The sequence below is a fragment of the Vulpes vulpes genome, chromosome 11 (genome assembly GCF_048418805.1).
Source record: "Vulpes vulpes isolate BD-2025 chromosome 11, VulVul3, whole genome shotgun sequence".
In the NCBI taxonomy this organism is placed as follows: Eukaryota; Metazoa; Chordata; class Mammalia; order Carnivora; family Canidae; genus Vulpes; species Vulpes vulpes.
The window spans coordinates 23,406,914-23,425,179 of record NC_132790.1 but is presented as its reverse complement, the minus strand read 5'-3'; the positions used below and the strand labels follow the sequence as shown (position 1 = coordinate 23,425,179).

The following is an 18,266-nucleotide window of genomic DNA, read 5'->3' as shown; positions in this document are numbered from 1 at the left end:
ATGGAAATGTATCTGGTGGTTACTGAGCACATGAAATACGACTAGTGCAACTGAGAAACTGAATTTTTAACTTTGTTTAAATAACTATATATGACTAGTGGCTACTGTATTGGACAGCACACATCTACTGACTGAGACAGATACACGTAAGAAATTATAGCACAATGGGAGGTATGTCTGGACTATGGAACACAGATTCTCTGTCTTATCTTTTTCACTGGTCCATGTTACAACTCACATGTGAATAGGTACTGGGATTTAGAAATGAATTATGAAGAGGGAGAAGATAAAGATAAAAATTTTATAGTGTTAGAGGCTTACATGATGTCATTGACACAGGGGGAAGAAATAAAAATTGTGTGATTCTTGACTCATTTTCATTGCATTCCAGGTTGCAGTCTGTAACTTGGCTTCCCTGGCCCTGAATATGTACGTTACATCAGAACACACATATGATTTTAAGAAGCTGGCTGAAGTCACCAAAGTCATTGTCCGAAACTTGAATAAAATTATTGATATTAACTATTACCCTGTCCCAGAGGTATGAATAGAGGTCTTTGCTTCTTGGTAATTCTTGAAATTAAGTTGGAGGGATTTTATAATGGTCTGCCAGTCATCATTTAAATGGCTATCATTGGAATGATGTGAGAAAACAGATAAAAAGAGAGCATGTTATTACTTGGTACAGATTGTTGCTTTTCCTATTCAGTAATGTCTCCTTCTTTAAATCTCCTGGCACAAAGGCATGCTTATCAAATAAACGCCATCGCCCCATTGGAATTGGGGTACAAGGTCTGGCAGATGCTTTTATTCTGATGAGGTATCCTTTTGAGAGTCCAGAAGCCCAGCTACTGAATAAGCAGATCTTTGAAACCATTTATTATGGAGCCTTGGAGGCCAGCTGTGACCTGGCCAAGGAGCACGGGCCATATGAAACCTATGAAGGTTCTCCAGTCAGCAGAGGAGTAAGTATATGGATGAAATTTCTTTTTGCCTGTGAGTTCCTATAGTTGGCTGAATGGTAGCCTTCAAAAATATATATTCACATCCTAGTCTCTGGAACCTATGAATGTTACTTTTTTGGATTTAAAAAGGGTCTTTCCAGATGTAATTAAGGATTTTGAAATGAGATTATCCTGGATTACCCCGGTGGGCCATAAATCCAGTGACAGTAGTCCTTGTAAGAGACAGAAGAGGAGGAGGCAACATGACCATGGAGGCAGAGGTGGGAGTGATGCATCTAGAATCCAAGAATGCCAGTAGCTACTAGAACTGAAAGAGCCAAAGAACAGAATCTCCTCTAGAGCCTGTGGAGGGAGTGTGGCCCTGCCAACATGTTCATTTTGGGCTTCTGGCTTCCAGAACTATGAGAGAATAAATTTTAGTTATTTTAAGCCGCCAAATTTATGGTGATTTGTTATACCAGCCATAAGAAACTAATATGGTACTTTTGCTCTCTAGAGTAAAAAGGATACTCTATTTTAATGTTTTTTTTTAAGATTTTATTTTATTGTATTATTTATTTTTAGATTTATTTATTTATTTGAGAGAGAAAGAGAGAACAAACTGAGGGAAGAGCCAGAGAGAGAGGGAGAAGCAAACTCCCTTCTGAGCAGAGAGCCCCATATGGGGCTCAATTCCAGGACCCCAGGATCATGACCTGAGCCAAAGGCAGATGTTTAACTGACTGAGCCACCCAGTTGCCCCAAGATTATATTTTTAAGTAATCTCTACACCTAACATGGAGCTTGAACTTACAACTCTGAGATCAAGAGTTGCATGCTCCACCCACTGAGCCAGCCAGACACTCCTTTATTTTAATGTTTTATTTAGAACTAGTCATTGGTAAAAGTGACTTAAGAAGAATACTAACTATATTAGTTTTCTTTTGCTAAATTTAATTAGATTAAAACAACATACATTATCTCTATTCCCTTGAGTCAAGGATGCAAGCTTGCCTTAGTTGGGTTGTTTTCTTAGGGTCTCACAAGGTTATACTAAAGCTGTTGATAGGACTGTGGTCCCCTCTTGAGATCAGAGTCCTTTTTGAAGCTCATCTGGTTGTTGACAGAATTCATTTGTACTTGTAGAACCCATGACATTGTGCTTCTTCAAAGCTAATAGGAGGGAGAATCTCTCATTTCAGGAAGGCCCCAGCCCAATTGCTCTTCTGAGGGTTTTCATCTGATAATGTCAGGTCTACCCAGGATAATCTTTCTTTTCTTTAATCAAAATTAATTGATAAGTAACGTTAATTACACTTGCATAAACTTTTCACCTTTGCCATAATTATGTGAGTGACATCCACCACATTCCCAGTTCTTGTCCACACTCAGGAGGACATTGTACATGTCCTGGCACCAGGGAGTCAAAACTTGGAAACTGTCTTAGAATCTGCTTCCCACACTGCCTTCATTATTGGTAGTATGAGTCTCTTCAGTGTAAAATAAAATATTATGTTATTTTTAGTCCTGGTGTTCCTGCTGATATTTAGGAAATCTGATAACTAGTAGTTTGAAAACAGGTATTTAATAACTATTTAATCAATCAAGGCAACTAAGAAAGATGGAATTTTTACTGTACAAAAAGAGAATGCATCTCAACAACATACTTACATGAATGTTGGGATTTCCTGATTTGAAGATATAATATGGATCTTCTGAGGGCTCACAGCAGGGATTCGGGGAAAAGCTAAGTCTTTACCAGTTTTCTTAGCCTGCTTTTGATCAGTATGACTGCATGAAAGTTTGTCCAGGGAAATCTTTGGACCTTATATTCCTCACACAATTCTGCTAGAAGACATTTGTTGGGTTGTGGGGCATGGCAGTTAGTCATTTGGTTTTTGTCATGGTTTCAAATTGTTTAGAGTGATTTATCATAAATTTGCATTGTTTATTCTCTAGATCCTTCAGTATGATATGTGGAATGTTACTCCCACAGAACTGTGGGACTGGAAACTTCTCAAGGAAAAGATTGCAAAGTAAGCAAAGAGATGTAAGGTAGCTTTGAAGTAAGGAGAGTTGGTTCTCATTCTGGCTTTCAGAAATTGGGCATGTTATTTAAACTTCTGAAACTCATTTTTTCTCTTTCAAATGGGGCTAAAATGATCTATCTACAGAACTATTTTTTTTAATAAATTTATTTTTTATTGGTGTTCAATTTGCCAACATATAGAATAACACCCAGTGCTCATCCCGTCAAGTGCCCCCCTCAGTGCCCGTCACCCAGTCACCCCCACTCCCCACCCACCTCCCCTTCCATCACCCCTAGTTCGTTTCCCAGAGTTAGGAGTCTCTCATGGTCTGTCTCCCTTTCTGATATTTCCCACTCATTTTTTCTCCTTTCCCCTTTATTCCCTTTCACAATTTTTTATATTCCCCAAATGAATGAGACCATATAATGTTTGTCCTTCTCTGATTGACTTATTTCACTCAGCATAATACCCTCCAATTCCATCCATGTCGAAGCAAATGGTGGGTATTTGTTGTTTCTAATGACTGAGTAATATTCCATTGTATACATAGACCACATCTTACAGGACTATTTCTGTATAAATACTTTGTAAGATAAATGTATGAACAGTAACCTACAAATTGCTTGGTACAAAAAATGAAAACATTTTTTAAAAAATATTTTATTTAAATTCAATTTGCCAACATACAGTGTAACACCAGTGCTCATCATCAAGTGCCCTCCTAGTTACCTCATCCGCCTACCCTCATAAATGGTAGGTACTGTTGTTAGCTGGTCATGTTTTAGGGGTTTAACTACCTGGATGAAGCAATTCTTTTTCTCATTAAACTTTCATATTTCCAAGTGTGCTTGCTTTTTATATGTTTTTCACTTTTATTTGTTGCTTAACTCTACTGGGCTCCTAAATGACTTTTGCTGAATTGATTGTCCTAGGAGTAAGTTAGGGATTTTGGAAGAGCTTTTGGAGGGTAATGTATTAAATTGTGTGGTAGAAAAATGTAAATCTTGAGGTTTTTAAGGCTTTTCAAATTAATTAATTAAACATAAAAGATTTAAGGGTGGGAAAATGTTTTGCTTAGTGAATAATAAAACAAATTTTTACTTTCTTCATGAGCCTATCCTCTCTGGGGTAATGCATATGCAAAGTGATGTGTATAGGAGGAAGCAGTTGCTTTTTGCCTTCAATTTGTTTATTTGCCTTAAAATTGTTTTATTACTAGGAAAAAAATGTTTTAAACTAGGAAAATGTATGTGTGAAAGGGAGAAAAATGAAAATTAGCCCAGTACGACCTCCTCCTAAAAACCTGTTTATATCTTTGTCTTTCATTTTTCAGAATTTCTTCTGAATGTGTGTATATTTACATACAAATTCAACTTTTACCAAAAGACCTGTATTTTATTTTTCCTCCGAATACTGTATAGATATTTTTCTATACATAACTTTTTAGCATTTCACAATTAATACATGAATAACAAAGTTCAAATATGGAAATAAAACAGAAGGTGAAAGTTCTTTTTAATCCTCTTGTGCCAACTACTTTTTCTACAAAACATAAGCCAACTTATTCCTTTTCCCAGAAATAAACATTTTCTAGACCTTTTCAGTACATTTAGAGATGCACAGTTCTGTTTTAAAAATGTGATCAAACTTGATATATTCTAAGACTTTTAGTGATTTATTTTGGCCATCTTTTCTTCCTAGTACATGCAGATCTACCTCATGCTTTTAATGGTTACAGAGAATTCCATAGTTTGGTATGTCCTGTATAGATGACTTTTCAAAACGTTTTCCTTTCTTTGGACAGGAAATCACTGTCCATTTTACTGAGGAAGAAAGACATGAAGTCAGTTGATCGTTTGCTTGATGCCTCAAAACTAGAAAGTGAGAAAGTGAGATTAAGATCTCAGTTGTATAGATTCCATTAGGATATGAAGCTTTAAGCTAAGTACTGTATAAATCCAGAGGTATAGAATATAAGAAAGATAAACTCTATGTTTGAGAAACTTAAGACTAAGTAAGGTAAGACATGTAGTATAGGTAAAGTATATATATATATAAAGGTACAGGTCATAGAAAATGTTTGCAGGAGAAATATTTATAACTAGTACTTATTTTTAATATTGTCTATCTGGTCAGGAAGATGTTCCTAGAGTGGTCATCTCTTAGGCTGAGCTTTGAAGGATGAGCTAAGGGCAGTTTGAAGATTTCTCAGTGTTCAGATAGTATATTCTTCCCTAAGCACGTTCTTTGTCAGTGAGTAGAGTCAAAAGATGTTAACCTTCCTCTCTAGGAACTTATGATTGAAGAAATAATAGAAGTCAGGAATATACTTTGAGCATAATTTTTCCCTTTGGAGAATTTTGGTGACATGTCCAATTCTGACCACTTTCACATCATTATGTTTCCTGAAAGGGCTTAGCACAGTGATCAGATGAGCACTTAGAAAACAATGAGGATTGAATGAATGTACCCTGATTTAGGACTCTTCAACAGCCATTTGGTTATTTCCTTGGGGAAGCTAGTGTATCAAGTGCTAATAAGTCATAGTGTGATAAGAATCGCCAGCAGTAAAATTGTGCTAATTTTGTTTAGGAGTTTAGGAGAGGGGTGAGCTATATCATCCATACTGTGAAGTTGCGTCCCTATAGCGGTTAAATTCAAATCATGTGAGTCTAATGCACATATTATGTCACTCACAGCATCTGCATTTACCACAGTGACTTAAGTAGCTACCTTCCTGGCAGATTATAGCTTTAGTATCAACACCTAATAATCTCCTTTTCTTTAGGTATGGTGTAAGAAACAGTTTACTTATTGCCCCAATGCCTACTGCTTCAACTGCTCAGATTCTGGGAAATAATGAGTCCATTGAACCTTATACCAGCAACATCTATACTCGAAGAGTCTTATCAGGAGAATTTCAGGTGAGAAGATTATGACTGGACCTACAGGAGATCTTGCAAAAGCGTGGTGTTAGGAGTAAATGCCAACTCATGTTTGGTATGTCTCTTTTGCTTAGTATGGGTGCAAAGCTTTGATAAAGTGAGTCATCTTCATCTCCAATATTATTCTGTGTTATTTGATAATAGACATTCAATAAATATCTGTGAAAAGAATAAATGATTGAAGGTTGGGTAGAAAAGTAACTTCTTGATATTAGAGTTCACATGATATTTAACCATTATGTAATCATAATTATATGCACTGTAACTTCAGATGTTTAAGTTGATAATAACTCAAGATGTGTATAGAAGCAAAAAGTATATGGAACCACGACAATTGTTTTCAGCCTTGTTTACAAATTAGAATTTCTGGTGGACAGGACCAGTGTTTTTTAATGTTCCCAGATAATTCTAATGTGCAACTAGGGTTAAGAACTACTAATTTAAAAGATTTTTATTTGTGAATTTCCAGATCTGAAATAAATTTCTTTAAGTTTGGAGTGGATATGTTAACTAATTTTTCTTAAGTATTTATTGTATCCTTACCTGGGAGGGGGGGAATTAATCCCCATAGATTTACCTATTTTAGGCAATGCTAGTTCTTTTTACTTTTGCAAATATTCTGTTTCTTGAATTACAGATCAAGATTTTAAAGGAATATAACTTTTGATTGGTAGGATGGGCCTCTCAGTCTTACAAGATAGAGAATTTACCGACTAATCTAATGTTAAATACTTCTTCAGTGATCTTATTTACTTTAAGCTCCAAGCCTGTGATCCTATTTAGGCCCTGTCATTCTTATTTATTTCTTGACATCTTGTTTTTTTATTCAGATTGTGAATCCTCACTTACTAAAGGATCTTACTGAGCGGGGCTTGTGGAATGAAGAGATGAAAAATCAGATTATCGCATGCAATGGTTCTATCCAGGTACAGAATGAAAATCATGTGTGTTCTTTAGAAGCTACATTGGTACCTTCTCACTTATCCCATGCGGTAGAGAGAAAGGTTATTCACTGTGGTCATTTAGGCTATGTTCACCTTTGTATTGTTGTGCTAGGATTATATACATCTTCACATAGCTAGGCTTTTACTGTCTTGTTTGTGCAATAATATAAAGCGTAGTTTCCAACTTCTCTGTACTTTAGAATCAGTAGGAGCTTTAAAAATTTTGAAGCTTAGGTTGTACTCCCAAACAATTAAATTAGAATGTCTGGAAATGGGAGCCAGGCATTACTATTTTTTAAAGATGCCCTAGGTCATTCCAAAATGCATCAAAGTTTGGGGGACCACTGATATAAAGTGTGAAATTAGAAAGTTAAACTTAATTAAAAAGTAAAAGTGGAGACTGAAGACTCAAAGTCTGAAAAACAGAGCCACAGATATTGTTTAACAATAGAATATTTGCAGCAGAGAATCAAGAAGTATTTATTTGTAGATGGAGCCCTCTGTCTAAACATTTGTTTCCTTGGCAAAACAGAGAAGGATTTCTCTAACATTTCTATATTTGCTGACAGAAATTGTAGCATTAGCTAGTTTGTATGTTTTGATGGCATATTAACCCTAGACCTAAGAAAACATTATTTCTATTGACTCCAAAACAGGTTTGTTTCATTGCTTCCATTGATTTTCTACTTGTGAGTTACAGCCCTGATTACTTGTGTTTTCTGTAAAACTCAAGGATCATTTGTTGCTGCTTAGCTCCATCTTTTATTAAGTACCTCTAAAACAATGAATGTTTTGACTATAATCCAAATAGAAATGGATCTTAAACCATTACTGCCAGCCAGATATTTTGTTGGTTAAATGAGGTTTTGTTGGTCATTCCAAGGCAGAGAGGTGAGCAGTCTTGGGAAACTTGATAAGGATCATATTATATGATACTGAATGGTATGGTCAGATCTGGCAGGAAGAACTAAGGCCAGACCCTTGTGTCATTAATTATGTTAATTATACTGATTTCTTCAGCCAGGCTGCGATAAACATTTGGTTTTCCTTCTTCAGAGCATTCCAGAAATCCCTGATGACCTGAAGCAACTTTATAAGACTGTGTGGGAAATTTCCCAGAAAATCGTTCTTAAGATGGCAGCTGAAAGAGGCGCTTTCATTGATCAAAGCCAATCTTTGAACATCCACATTGCTGAGCCTAACTATGGCAAACTCACCAGTATGCACTTCTATGGCTGGAAGCAGGTTGGTAGAGGAAATCAACGGGGACTTGTTGCCTGCTTGGGATATTTTGGAATTGGAGCAGTTTTATATTCTAGCTACTTAATATTGCCACCTAGCAGTTCTTCCACTTGAATACATACTGTGTACTAAGACTGAGGATACCAAATAGAAGATATGATGATCTTTATACTTGAAATAGTCATCATCTGTTCTTTACAGAGACGCAGTCTAGCTCCCTAAATCATTAAAAAGCAGACATGTTGTCGTAGGCAAACTTGGAAGTCATACACATAAAACAAAAACAAAACCTAGAGAACAAAAATATTTGACATTTCCAAAGAGGTAAGCTTTTTTAGGGATAAAAGAAATGTAATATACTGTCTCTTTTTTTTTCTTTTTTAAGGAAGAGTGGACTTTTAAAAAAGTTTAAATTCAATTAATTAACATATAGTGTACTATTAATTTCAGAGATAAAATCAGTGATTCATCACTCTTATATAATACCCAGCACTCATTATATCATATGCCCTCCATCATCTAGTAACCCTATCCTCTCACGTACCTCCTTTCTGGCAAACCTCAGTTTGTTTCCTGTGATGAAGAGTCTCTTATGGTTTGTTTCCCTTTCTGATTTCATCTTGTTATTTTTTTCCCTCCTTTCTTCTGTGATCCTCCGTGCTGTTTCTTAATTCCATGTATATGAGTCAGATCATATGATAATTGTCATTCTCTGATTAATTTATTTCACTTAGCATAATGCACTCTAGTTCCATCCATGTTGTTGCAAATGGCAGGATTTCATATTTTTTTGATGGCTGAGTAGTATTCCAGTGTGTGTGTGTGTGTGTGTGTGTGTGTGTGTGTGTGTGTGTGTATCCATTCATCTGTTGATGGACATATGGGCTTTTTCCATAATTTGGCTATTGTGGACATTGCTGCTATAAACATTGCTGTGCAGGTGCCCCTTCAGATCACTCCATTTGTATCTTTAGGGTAAATACCTAGTAGTGCAATTGCTGGGTTGTAGGGTAGCTCTTTTCAACTTTTTGAGGAACTTCCATACTATTTCCAGAGTGACTGCACAAGCTGGCATTCCCACCAAAAGTATAAGAAGGCTCCTCTTTCTCCTCGTCCTTGCTAAAATCTGTTGTTTCCTGATTTGTTAATTTTAGCCATTTTGACCAGTGTGAAGTGGTATATAATATAGCCTTTTATCTGAGAAGACATTTACAAATATCTTCTTTCATTCTATTAGTTGTCTTTTGGTTTTGTTTTTTTGTTTTTTTTTTTGTCTTTTGGTTTTGTTGACTGTTTTCTTTGCTGTGCAAAAGCTTTTTATCTTGATGAAGTCTCAGTAGTTCATTTTTGCCTTTGTTTTCCTTGCCTTTGGAATACTGTTTGACTCTTCCTTTAAGCATTTTTGAGAAGGCTTCCTAGAGGAGTTGGAATTTCAAGTTTAGAAAACATTCTGACGTGGTTTATGGAAATGTATTTTAAACATTGGTCTTGAATGTCTAGTGTTCTTACAATTTCTTTTTTTTTTTTTTTTCTTTTTCTTTTTTGTTCTTACAATTTCTGATAGTTGTTTTTGCTTCCTTTGTAGGGTTTAAAGACTGGGATGTATTACTTAAGGACACGACCAGCAGCAAATCCAATCCAGTTCACTCTAAATAAGGAGAAGCTGAAAGATAAGGAGAAGGCAACAAAAGAAGAAGAAGAGAAGGAAAGGAACACAGCAGCCATGGTGTGCTCTTTGGAGAATAGAGAGGAGTGTCTGATGTGTGGGTCCTGAGGAAAGGCTTAGAAGAGACCAGCACTTCTTCACAGACAAACTACTTCTTGAGCATAGATAGGCATTGTAGGTTTGTTTGAAGTGCTAAGGCTTTGCTGGATCTCATTGCAGCAAAAGGATCAGTCAATTTAAAGTACTGTTTCTATATAGTGTGAAAGTATTGATTTTAAAAATTGGTATTTTGGGAATCAAAGTAGAAGTCTTAGGAGTGCAAAACAAGTCACCTTGCAAATAAGGAATGATTGAGTAGGGTTTCATTGCCCACCTGGCACCCCTTTTCTGGTGACCTCAGTTTTCATAAGGAGACATGGTTTTGCTGCTTTGACTGGTGAGTCCATAGACGCAAAACGGAGTCCTAACCTGTGAGAAGTGCTGATAGGACCTTTCTCTGGATAAAGTCCTATAGGTCATTCTGAAATAAACATTTCTAAGTAATTGTGTGAGACCAAATTTGTCATTTATTTTCATACAAAGGTCAAATTTGGAAAAAAAAAATTTCTGTTCTTTGAGAGTTCAGGGAAGAAATTAAAAAAAAAATTACTTAGATTCTCTGTTGAATTCTGATCTTAACATATGCCTATTTCCTCTTTTTATTGTGGTAAAATATACTTAACATAAATGTTACTGTTTTACCCACTTTAAAAAGCATACAATTTAGTGCCACCGAGTACATATATAATATACAACTATACCACTACTACTTATTTCCAGAAATTTTTTATCATCCCAGACAGAAACTAAAGCAGTAATTCCTCATCTTCTTCTCTTAATCCCTGGTAACCTCTGTTTTACTTTCTGTCTTTGAAGTTACTTATTCTAGGTATCTCATATAAATGGGATACTATAATATGTGACCTTTTGTGTCTGGCTTTCTTCACATAGCATGTTTTCATGGTTCATGTAGCATATAGCAGAATTTAATTCCTCTTAAAGGCTGAGTAATATTCCACTGTATGTATGTATCACATTTGTACCCATTCGTTTGTTAATGGACATTGGGGTTATTTCCACCTTTTGGCGATTGTGAATAATGCTGCTATGAACATTGATGCATAAGTACCTATTTGGATTACTGTTTTCAATTTTGAGGGGCTTGTACCTAGAAGTGGAATTGTGGGACTATATAATTCTATGTTTAACTTTTTGAGGAACTGCCAGACTTTTCTATTGGAGCTGCACCATTTTGCATTCCTACCAGTTGTGCATGGGAGTTCCAGTTACTCCACATCTTTGCCAACACTTGCTAGTTTTTTGTATTTTTTTATAATAGCCAACTAATGGCTTTTGACAGTTTGATTTTTATGTATCTTGGTGTGGATCCCTGAGTTTATCCACCTTGATCGTTGGACTACTTGGATCAGTAGCTTCACACCTTTCATTAAATTTGGGACGTTTTTAGCCATTATTTCTTCAGATAATCTTTTTACCCCTTTCTCTTTCTTTTCGTTCTGGAACTTCCGTAATGTACCTTTTGTTCCACTGCTTGTTTCCCACAGTCTCTTAGAGTTCATTCACTTTTCTTTTTCTTTTTTCTTTTTTTTAATTTTAAAAATTTATTTATTTATGATAGTCACACAGAGAGAGAGAGAGAGAGAGGCAGAGACACAGGCAGAGGGAGAAGCAGGCTCCATGCACCGGGAGCCCGACGTGGGATTCGATCCCGGGTCTCTAGGATCGCACCCTGGGCCAAAGGCAGGTGCCAAACCACTGCACCACCCAGGGATCCCTTCATTCACTTTTCTTGATTCTTTTTCTGTTCCTTAGATTCAGTAATTCCAAGTGTCCTATAATCATGGTCATTGATTCTTCTTCATGCTCACATCTTTTGAGCCCCTTTAGTGAATTTTTTATCTCGTCATTTTCAGCTCTAAAATTCCTGTTTGTTTCCCTTGAACAGTTCCTATCAGAATATCTATAGATATTCTGATTTTAATACATTGTTTTTCTGATTCCCCTTTTTTTTATTTTGGAAGTTTATTCTTTTATTTTTTTTATTTTTTTTTATTGGAGTTTTATTGGCTCCTCTTAAAACCAAAAGATAGGCACAATGCCTAGTGGGCCTCTTTGGATTTTGGAGGCAGCATGGCAACATGTTCCTCATTTGGGTGTGCTACTCTGGCCTAACCAAATGACCCTTAAAGCTATTAGTTTTGAGTGGGACCAGAAACTGAGAAGACTGGAACAGGCCTAGGCTGCCATGCAAGCTGCTCTGCCACTTGGGCTATACGATCTAGCATGTCTAGGGGGCTGAAGTGGCAGTTGCGATGGGGGATGCTATTTGGAGGCTCTGCAGCCTCTTAGGATTTTTTTTTTTTTTTTAAAGATTTTATTTATTGATTCATGAGAGACACAGAGACAGGCAGAGACACAGGCAGAGGGAGAAGCAGGCTCCCTGTGGTGAGCGTGATGTGCGACTCTATCCCAGGACTCCGGGATCATGACTTGAGCTAAAGGCAGATGCTCAACCATGGAGCCACCTAGGTGCCCCGGGCTCTTAGGATTTTGAGCAAAGCCCTGCCATCCTCTGTTGATAACTACACACTTTTTTGAGAAATATCTTTTGGCTTGCTGCTCAGCCTTCATAGAGACTGAATGCTTAACCATGGGCCACTAAGCAACCTGAGCTGCCCATCATGAACTGGGTGCTATTTGACTCACCAAGCCATAAAGTTAGGCATGCACAGCAGTATTCCATCATCAAATGATACACACACTGAAGTGGTATATACAAGAAGCCCTGGAAGTACAAGTAAGTTATTGAAGTGGCCCCAAATGCCCATGGTCCTCACTCCCACTAAACCTCTCCCAGCCTGCACCTGTGGCTTCATGGGGAGCTTCCTATGATCAGTAAATGGCTTCACGGGGACCTTCCTATGATCAGTAAACGGAAGAAGAGAAAACTAGGGCTGCTGGTTTACACATGGTTCTGCTTAGTATGCAGGCCTCATAGCCCTTTTTTGGGAAGTTCCAGAAGGATATTCTATTCTATTGACAGAGTTGTGGAAGTCTTTTAAATAGGAAGTAACTTTTAGATAGCTCACACTGGCTACCATAAGAAGAGTGGCCTAACCTATGGGTTTGGTACCGTATTGATCTAGTTTGGTCTTTGGATCAGACTGGGTCCCAGAAGACCTGGTCTGAGTGTCAGATTGGCCCTAGCCAGGATCTGACCTGTTTCTGTAGGCTAGTTGGATACTTGGGGTTGGCCTGACCTGTATGCCTGTGTCAGATTGGGGATATCAGGGCTGGGGCCTCACCCGTGTTTGGGACTAATTTGGTTCTGGAAGCCAACCCATGTGCTTAGGTTAGACTATAAACTGCAAGGCTGACCTGTATATTTGGTTAGACTGGGCTTGGGCTGTATTTGGGAGAGACCGGGCCCCAGGGAAGGGCCTGGCTTGTTTGTTCCAGACTGAATGTTCAGAGTGGTTCATGGTCTGTATGATTTGCTTTGACTTCCAGTGGCGTTCTGTACATCCAGATATTAATGGGGCTTTCTTAGGGGGAAGGGGACAAAGAAACTAAGCAGAAAGATAAATAGGTAATGAGGCGCCTGGGTGGCTCAGTTGGTTAAGCTTCTGACTCTTGATTTCAGCTCAGGTCATGATCTCAGGGTCATATAATTGAGCCTCACATTGGGCTCAGTGTATAATCTGCTTGCGATTCTCTCCCTCTCCCTCTACCCATCCCCCTGTGCTTTCTCTTCCCCACTTCTTTAAAATAAAAATGTAAAAAAGTCTTTCAAAAGTTAAGAAAGATAGGGGCACCTGGGTTGCTCAGTTGGTTAAGCATCTGCCTTCAGCTCCGGTCATGATTTCAGGGCCCTCAGATCAAGCCCCATGTTGGACTCCCTGCTCAGCTGGGAGATCTGCTTCTCTCTCTCCCTCTGCCCTTGCTTGTGCTCATGCTCTCTTTCTCTCTCTCTCTCAAATAAATAAAATCTTAAAAAAATTTATTATTGGAATGGAAATTAAACTAGCACTCTAAAAATTTAAAAAGCAATAATTGGCCAACAATACACCTGCTGTTGAGCCCATAATCTCATCATTTCAGCCTGTCCCTCAGTAATGCCTGCTTCTTATTCTCAGAGGTCATAGCTCCAACTTCTCAAGTTGATAAAGTCCTCTCACCCTGGCAATTTCCCCTCATATTTTGCATTCTCTCTGGCTTCTCCCCAACTTCCTGGGCTGATATCTTGCTAAAGAGCATCTTTTCCACATGTTGCCGGATCTCCCTGGTCCTCACCCCATAAATGACAGGATTCAAGGTGCCTGGGAGCAGCAAGTAGATGGCACTGAGCAGGTTCTGGACATCCTGAGACACAGTCTTGGCTACCCGGAAAACAATGGAAGTGGAGAGACCAGAGAAGTAGATAGTGAGGATGACTAGTAAGTGGGAGCCACATGTGTGCAAGGCCTTAGTTCGGGCTCCCCCAGAAGAGATCCGAAAGGCAGCATAAATGATGCGGGTGTAGGAGGTCCCTAGCAGGGTGAGATCAAAGGTCACAGTGACCAACCGCATGGCCAGTCCCAACCTATTGTTGAAAGTCAAATCTCCACAAGCTATGCTCAGCAGTGCAATGTACTCACAGGTGAAGTGTGGAATCACCATTGTCCGGCAGAATCGAGCTTGTGATGTTAGCACCACCAAAGGCACTGCCACTCCCAGGCTCCGTGTCAGGGCAAGAATGGCCAGCACACCAAGCAGGTGAGAGGTCATTAGGTCAGTGTAGCGGAGTGGGTGACAGATGGCGACATAGCGGTCTAGGGCCATGGCCAGCAGGAGATTGTAGTCCAGAAGAAGAGTGAAGTAGATAAAGAACATCTGGGCTAGGCAGCTGTGCAGCGATATGGGGTTAGCATAATGCACAAAGCCCTCCAGCATTTTGGGCATTACGGCAGTGGCAGCACAAATGTTGACAGCCAGGAGCAGGGCGATGAGCATGTACATGGGCTGATGCAGGCTCCGCTGGGCCACCACTGTGTGGATGACCAGGGCATTGGCTGAGATGATGGTCACATATAGGAAGGTAAGAGGCAGGACCAGGAGAGGTCGCCACTCTCGGAATCCAGGGAAGCCCACCAGGAAGAAGTTGGTGTAGGAGATGTTGAAGGTGCTGGTATTTCCATCTTCACCCATTAACTTTGGCCCTGAGTTGGCCCCAGGAGTGGGAATCAGAGGCTGTTAGAACAAAATGTCAATGGAAGTAAGCCTATTTCTTTCTTTTCTTTTCTTTTTTTTTTAAGAGAGAGAGTGCATGTGGTGGTGGGGAGGGGCAGATGGAGAGGTAGAGAGAATCTTAAGTAGGCTCCATGTTGGAGCTTGATCTCATGACCTTGAGATCATGACCTGATCTGAAATCAAGAGTCAGATGCTTAACCAACTGAGCCACCCAGGCACCTCTGCTGATGATCCTTTTAACTTGGACAGGGTCAGCCTGTCTCTGTCACGTGAATGGTAATTTGCTCTCCTGTTTTGCATTTTAGGATTACTCAGGTAAGTTCCTCAAGGAGCTTCTTGACACTACAGCAGTCAAAAAAGGAAATGTAGAATAATAGCCTCCTCCAGGAGGCAGAAGGTATGAAAAAACTAAGTCATGAGCAGATCAGTTAACTGCCTGATGAATTCTTGAGAGAGATTGAAGAGATGTTTTGAGAGTCATCTCAATCAGACTTCAGAACCAGTTTGAAGTGGGGAGAGACAGAGGAATCAACAGTAGTTTCAAGGGTTTTTGTTGTTAGCTATGATGACTGCATTGGTGCTCCTAAAACCTGAGAAAGGAGGAGCAGGGTTGGGGTGCTAGGAGGTACAATTAATTAATTGCATTTGGATGTGTTGGGGACTCGTGGATGAAGAGATGCCCAGTCGATAACCAGAAATAAGATGGAGAGGTCAGATCAAGGATTAAGGCTGGAAATGAATCTGTGAGGATTAGAATTAGAGGGCATTAAACAGAATCCTAAGGAGGAGATGGCGGTGAAGCAGACTGAGAAAAAAAGGGGAGAGAAGTAATGTGAGAGCCAGGAGCAAAAAGAGTTCTGGAAGCCAGAAAAGAGGCTTGGTTGCTCTTGGAGGCTTCAAGGTAAAGGATTTACAGGCTGAGTAGAGGCCAAAGACCAACCCAACCAAGTCCCCCTACAACACTTAACATTGTGAGTAGCAGAGGAGAGGGATGGGTAGGAGGCTTTGATGAAGATGCTGCAGCCGTGTGCTCTCTGCTCAAAGAGGTGCACCTCCTCCACTGGAAAAGTCAAAATCATACACAGAGCACCGCCCTGTCCTCACAAACTGGCGATTGTGTTCCTCTGTCTTTCTTCAGTTCCCAGTCCAAGATGTCTCTCTCTCTCTCTCTCTCTCTCTTTTTTTTTTTTTTTTTTGGTCCTCAGGACATCTACTTCTCCCCCTTGCCCCTCAGTATATGAAAAAGTTCGTCTCTCTCTAGAGAAAATAAGTTCTACCTTAATTTCATATAACCCTTGAGCTTTCCATATTTCTCTGCACCTTTATTTTTTTTATAAAGTTTTATATATTTATTTGAGACAGACAGAGCATGAGTGGGAGGACAAAGAGAGAGGGAGGAGCAGACTCCCTACTGAGCAGGGAGCCCCATGAGTGGATTGATCCCAGAACCCTGGGATCACCTGAGTGATGTTAATAAACATTGTCATTTGCAATTTAGAGCAGCCCTTGGAACTTGAGTGAATGAATGAATGAAAAATGAAACCCATCATGGCTCAGAGATCGCAAGGGATTTGCTTACTCTCCCCTAACAAGAAGAGTCCGACCTCAAATTTGGGTCTTCTAGGATCTTCCATCCACACCACAGCTTGCCCCCTCACACCCCTCATGGGAGGCAAAATTGGACAGGTTCAGCAATTCTTAGCTTCAGCAGTGATATTAAGAGTTAGCATTTATTGAGTACTTACTACATGCCAGACATAATTCCAAGGGTTTTTCCATGTAGTATTTCTTTAATACTCAGCAACCCAAAGGGATGCATATTTATTTATTAACCCCATCTATAGACGAGGACACTGAGGTTTAGAGAAGGTAATTAAATTTCTTAAAGTTTCATAGGTATTAAATGCCAGGGTTGGGATATGAACCTAGGTTGATAGTAACAGGTGGAGTTCAAGTCCAGCCTCAGGTTTTCCTGCCTCCAGATCCCCATCAATCTCCTGTCCTCTCACCCTCAACCTCACCGTAGAAGCCTGTGGTGGTCTCCTGTCAGGGCACAGCCTGCTGTGGCTTTGGCTTCCCCTCTGAAAAGGCTCCAAGGTGCTGCTCTGTGAGGCTGAGGGGGAGGGATGGATAAGTAGACCCGTGGCTCCAGGGGAGGAGCCTGAGGAGGTTCCCAGGGGGCCGTCGTGTCCAAAGAGGAGACAATGAGAAACCCAGAACTCAGGGAGGACCCCAGGGAGTGAGGCTGGGTGGAGGGGACAGTGTACTAACATCTTCATTTCTACAGCTCTTGGTATTTCTCAGAGAGCAGTCACATCTGCTGAGGGATTTCCCTCATTTTACAGTTGAGCCCTTTAGAGGCTTAGAACAAGTCCGGGTTCAGGTCAGGCTCCGTCCCAGGGGGTCCCAGGGATGACCTCAGTCTCAATTGAGGGGAAGGGGCTCTTGCAATCTGGGGATTACCTAGGCACTTGGGGTCACCTGAAGATAGGAAAGGGCACTTGAGTGACAGTGGGAGAGCCAGGGACCTGATTTAGGTGCTGTGTGTGCGTCCCCCACAAGGAGATTGCTGAGGTATTTTCTTGCCTAGTGTGGGTGGCTCAGGAATTGGGGCAAGAGGTGACTTCAGTGTGGACTCTTCTGTGAATAGCTGAGACCCACACAGGCAGGGGACTGGCTTCTCCAAGGGAGGCATCGCCACTTTGTCCTCTGGAATTTGGAAATAGCAGAACTGCAAAGCTCCTCTTTTCTTTGGATTGAATATTTTATGATTCGATTGTGTCATTTTAGAGGCCTCTTTAGCATTAATTAATGGTCCACGTCTTTAACTTACCAAAGTCTATTTTTAAGTTGTATTGTTCCCCTTCAACAAAGAGTATGAGATCCTAGCAACGGGCTTTTTCTATTTCCCCTCTCCCAGTGTTTGTGTTACTGTACTCTTATGTTTTATTTCTATGTAAATTGTAGAAATAAATGGAATACTATTCAGTATTCATAAATGAACCCCCCAAGACATTGTATATGTTTTTGGCTTTCTACAATCCATTGTATCCTAAAGAGATTTAGAAAAACAGGAAAAAATATTATGATTGAAAAATTCATTCATGTTGCATGCTATTCTATTTTTTAAAAAATACATTACTTATTTATTTGAGAGAGAGCACAAACAGGGGGAGCTGCAGAGGGAGAGGGAGAAGCAGACTGCC

At 39.6% G+C, this 18,266-nt stretch overlaps 2 protein-coding genes across 2 annotated transcripts in view; one reads left to right on the top strand and one right to left on the bottom strand.

The window, feature by feature from the left end:
* RRM1 (ribonucleotide reductase catalytic subunit M1) overlaps window positions 1–10,942 on the top strand; it is a 35,410-nt gene extending 24,468 nt beyond the window's left edge. Inside the window, exons 13-19 of the mRNA XM_026010593.2 lie at window positions 392–541; window positions 744–965; window positions 2,904–2,980; window positions 5,763–5,898; window positions 6,750–6,845; window positions 7,920–8,108; window positions 9,691–10,942. Coding sequence (XP_025866378.1) covers window positions 392–541; window positions 744–965; window positions 2,904–2,980; window positions 5,763–5,898; window positions 6,750–6,845; window positions 7,920–8,108; window positions 9,691–9,879 — 1,059 coding nt within the window. The 3' untranslated portion in view covers window positions 9,880–10,942. The remainder of the gene's footprint in view (window positions 1–391; window positions 542–743; window positions 966–2,903; window positions 2,981–5,762; window positions 5,899–6,749; window positions 6,846–7,919; window positions 8,109–9,690) is intronic.
* Window positions 10,943–13,986: 3,044 nt separating this feature from the next.
* On the bottom strand, window positions 13,987–15,018 carry LOC112928757 (olfactory receptor 52Z1P-like). The gene has a single exon (XM_026010630.2). It carries the CDS (start codon window positions 15,016–15,018, stop codon window positions 13,987–13,989), a length of 1,032 nt encoding a protein of 343 aa, XP_025866415.2.
* Between the last annotated feature and the right edge of the window lie 3,248 nt (window positions 15,019–18,266).